At 48.7% G+C, this 4658-nt stretch overlaps 2 protein-coding genes across 2 annotated transcripts; one reads left to right on the top strand and one right to left on the bottom strand.

The window, feature by feature from the left end:
• Positions 1 to 105: 105 nt before the first annotated feature.
• On the top strand, positions 106 to 1318 carry Pmar_PMAR027030 (hypothetical protein; the record flags this gene model as incomplete). The annotated part of the gene is made up of 2 exons (XM_002785621.1): positions 106 to 1028; positions 1273 to 1318. 2 exons carry the CDS (start codon positions 106 to 108, stop codon positions 1316 to 1318), a joined length of 969 nt encoding a protein of 322 aa, XP_002785667.1.
• A 636-nt stretch (positions 1319 to 1954) lies between these two features.
• Pmar_PMAR027031 (hypothetical protein) lies at positions 1955 to 4186 on the bottom strand (the record flags this gene model as incomplete). The annotated part of the gene is made up of 1 exon (XM_002785622.1): positions 1955 to 4186. The coding sequence occupies one exon, from the start codon at positions 4184 to 4186 to the stop codon at positions 1955 to 1957; it is 2232 nt and encodes a 743-aa protein (XP_002785668.1).
• Positions 4187 to 4658: the final 472 nt, after the last annotated feature.

The raw sequence follows: 4658 nt of genomic DNA on the forward strand, positions 1-4658 counted from the left end.
TTACGTCCCAGAAGGCAACAAGACATCGCTTTCTACTGGGTTAACAAATACTGGATACCGTATCTAGCCCAAAATGGCCGAGTCCCCGACTTCAAGTACTCGGTTATGATCGATGACGATGTACCACTACCAGCAGATCTGTACATACCTCATGAACAGCTGAGAGCCAATCCTAATATCAAGGCTGTTCACTTCCCTATCACTGCGACTACCCCTGATGGTAAGCCTGGCATGCTTGTGAAAATGCAGGATGTTGAATACAAGATGGCAGCAGTGCATAAGCTTTTCCAGGCTAAGATGGCTCGGTCTCTATCATGCCATGGTGCTGTGTCATTGTGGGATCGCGAGGCACTCGATGAAGTGTTGTACGAGCATGATACTGTGTTCAACGGTGAGGATATGTATATGGGTTTGACACTTTTGAGGAAGCGTGATGAGTCTACGATCATCTCATGTGCTCAAACGATCGTTCCCACGTACGCTCCTGATACCTGGCCAGTGCTCTTCCGTCAGAGGGTCAAGTCGTGGGATCTAACATCGCACAAGAAGACATTCACGTATCTGTGGGAGGTCATCAACCCCCGATCGTTCTGTCATGGTGCATCTTTGGTTCTGAAACCATACTTCCTTCAAGAGCTTCTTTGCATTTTATTGGACTGGTTGCGCGCTTTCTTGCTCTGTGGCTTGCTCTTCCGTGACTGGCTTGGTCTCATTCTAATGACTCTTGTCTTTACTGCTCTCCTCTACGTTCAAGTTCTTATCTTTGAGGTCTTCGTTCTCCGTGATCGGCATGATCTCAGATCCGGCGTGATTGATTTTATTCTGTTCCCTTGGTATCGTCTCCAGTCGTTGTTATTCAGAATATGCGCTCTGTGCCAGAACCTATTGGTTTACAGCCATCAAAGAAAGAATGTCAAAATAGGTGTTCGCGAGCGCAAAATTCATGATATCCCACCAACTCCACCACATCCTGATGTTGATTGGTTTAGCGTGTGGGAAAACGACGAGCAGGATTCTCGTACGCAACGGTAGAGCTCGTGAACATTCGAGTCATTATTAAGTGCCACTGGTGCTCCGCCAGTCGGTCACTGGCCACATGATGTCTTTTATGCAATAGTTCCTTGTTAGTAGATTTTACACTTTTTCCGGTGATAGCGGAGTCACGTTGTGCTTCAGCTGTTGAGATAGTTCCTTATGTTGTGTATCAGTTTGCAGTTCCTACTTGTGATAATACGCAAGTCTCAGTGAGATCGAGTTGTTGTGTTATACCAGATGGAGAAAGAACGAGGTTGTCATTGATGGCCACTGGTTGACTTGATCGGACGCTTGGACAACCAATCACTTGAAGTCGTTTATGTTCCACACTATTGTGCGGAGTGAGAGTGCTGCAGCTACTACCATCATCAAAAGAAATGTCATTCAAGTGGCTGCTCTCGCTAAACGAGGATTAGAGCAATGTTTCGTATTCGTAGTAATATCATACAATTCACGGAATGATCGTGTGTATCGATGTAGTGGTGCCCAAGGAATGCCCTAAATGATCATCGATGACCCGAAAGGAGAGCTTGAAACCAGCGATGTCTCCCACGAGTCAAGTGGTACAAGTCCTTCCTCGATGCCGCCGGCCAGGAGATGTCGGATTGGAGTGCTGGTCTCCCCAGGCTCCGCGTTCGAACTAGGGCATCCCCCATTTGTACTTCAGAAACAAGACAGCATAATTCGCGTAAGGCTCTGAATTGTATAGGTATCACACACTGTTGCACTGCAAAGTCAAACAGGCAGTCAATCTGGGGGTAGAAGCAATACAATTTTTTCGACGGTAGATGTTTATAGAACTTGATCTCCTCAGTATAGAGAAGAGGTTTCAAACGACCGAAAGCAATCACAATGTCACACAATGTTATGGAACATCAGTGTGAAGTGAACAACTAGTCCGCCAATCGGCCAGAAGGATTCAGGGCATCCGTGACGGATGATCCGTCATCGAGCTACTCCTTGGGTCGATGTCGCCAGTAGTTTCTCTAGGGATATCATTGGGAACCGCATCGTCCGCCATGCCGCCATCTTGGACGTTTGAGTGACACTCCGCAAGTTGCACTGCATTGGTGAGATTTACATCTGGGCTCGGGCCAGTGTCTACCGTAGCAGCCACTCCAGCATGTGGGGTCTCACGTACATCACCAGACTCAGCGTGACCAGCTCCGCTAGACTCTGAGGACCGTATTGGTGGGGGATGGTTATCCAGGGGCCCGAGCAGATCAGGGTAAGGAGGCTGGTCATTCCTGTGAGCACCATAACCCGTCAGATCGGCTCCACCAATCGCAATGAGTGTCTCTGGGGATCGCAATATCTTCACAAGACAGTTGTACATAACGAACTCGCGACGTGTATCGCCGTATACCTGAGCGATCGCCACACCGCTGATGAGATCGAGAAGCTCTTGCGGGTTGGGAATCTCCGAGTAGATGACCTTCTGGGAGGCGTCCTGGAACATGACACGAATGAACTGGCCAATAGCGTAGATGATTGTGATGTAGAAACCCAAGATGCCGAGGGATAAGAAGCCGCCGACCTCATTACCACCAAAAACCTTATCAAGCATCAATGTGAAGCCGACGCCGTTGAAGCCAGTAGAACCATCATTAGAACATACCACTCCACCTCCAACTGGGCAGCTGTCATCTTCAGAGTTTCCCATCGAAGCAAACTGACTTCCTTGTGACCCCGTGATAGAAGAGACGAGGGAATACCACATCGACGGATCCTTCGAGTAGCCATTCCACTGAGCTTCATTATTAGTGTCAATGTGGACGATACTAGGACCGAAGTTAGGGAATAAGACACTAGCCGTGGGATTACCAAGGAGCGAGCTTATGCTCGTGCGGAAGTCGTCAAACTGGAGAGGATATGCACCGAGAGAGCACTCTTTGCATAAGTTGCCAGTTGTTTGTACCACGCCATCGTCACAACCGCATAGACTCATGTCAAAGTCCCCAGAAGAAGTGTAACCAACATTGTTGGATCGAGACCACGACACTGCCAGCTTGAGCTCAACTCTCAGATTATGCTCGAGCGTGCTTGTCCCTATCAGATCAGTGAGAGAACGAATCTTATTTGGACTGGCTTGAATAACCGTCGAACTCCCGAGTGGGAAACTGATGTTCTGTACAGCCGCATCAGTAGACACACCCGGCTGAGTCTGAAGGAACTTTGTAGCGGCAGAGCCAGTGATCTGGACCGAGTGCAAAATTGGTGACGAGTAAAGATCCTGGAATATGTAATAGGGCGATTCGCAGTCGCTCTCGCAAGATTGGATATTCAAAGAAACCTTCATAGAGGCTTCAGTGATATAGGCGTTCTTAGAGAAGGGCGAGAGGGTTGAGAATATCATAATGGGAAGTGTGATGATAATCACGAGTATCACGGTCAGACAACAGCCCGACATACACTTCTCCCACCAGAACTGTTTACGCTCGGCTGGCCAGTTCTCGCGGCGATCGTCCATTTCTCCCGAGACATCCCAGAAATTATTGTGAGCATCTTCCAAGAGGAAGTACTGGGAGAGATCTAGCGAGGTCGGAGTGACCGCCCAATCGACCGTTGTTCGGATCTCCTGTAGGAACGGGATGACCTTGTAGGCTGAGAAAGCGTAGCCAGCAACCATGTTGCGTACTGCATTCCACGACTTGTCCGGTCGAAGGGAGTCGCGCCAAACTCGTGGAACACCGTCTCTGAGCTGCATCAACGATACCACCAAGTAGAGTATGAAAACCATGTAGTAGATGGACATAGCCCAATTTTGGATGACCGGAGTGAAGCCAGAAGCATCGCTATCCGGGACCAGATTGGCCAGAATCGTTATGTGCAGAGCGAGCACTATGGCCACCAACAGGATTGCACGGAAGATGAACCATCCCATGGCAACTCTAGGGATTTTCCTCTTCACAGACATTCGGCAGCGTTCAACAGTTGACGTCTCCGTCAAAGTGTCATTCGTAGTAAACGCAATGTCGGTTTGAGACAAATCGATGTTAATAGTGCCTGTGTCGTTCATGCAACTTGCACGATAGTAAGCCCGATCTAGCACGATCAAAATGAGATGGCTTATCATCAATAAAGCGAGTGATGCCGAAAACTTATTCGATTTGAGAGCACCAAGAACATCCTCGCTCGTATCACCAGACATACGGTGATACGTCAGGATACACCAAATCCAAAGAAAGAGGGCCAATAAGAAGATAGTGATATAATAGTCGTGGCCGACCTTGTGCGCAGCGAATGGATCCAAGTAATGATAAATTCTGGACAACCAATCAGTGTGGTTACTCGTGGTTGATTCGTCTCCAACTGTGTGATCAGAGTCGGTTTGGGAGAATCTCAGAGTCTCCTTGTTGGCATACACCTGCTGGGAGAGCCAGCGCATTCTGCGATAGCCATCGAGGAGTCCGTTGACCCCGAGTAGGTCTGATGAACCAGCAGGGACACAGCGACCCTGCACATCCTCATTGCACATGTAACGGGATGTAGCATACCGACTGAGCTCAGCATAACCAACTGATCTCAAGGGCACGCCATTGATATCAGCGAAGGAGCCTATTGTCGTTGACACGGCGCTAACGTAGTCGATGTCGCTGGCACTCGATGAACAGATACTTTGA

This window comes from Perkinsus marinus (assembly GCF_000006405.1).
Source record: "Perkinsus marinus ATCC 50983 genomic scaffold scf_1104296932246, whole genome shotgun sequence".
NCBI classification, from domain to species: Eukaryota; Perkinsozoa; order Perkinsida; family Perkinsidae; genus Perkinsus; species Perkinsus marinus.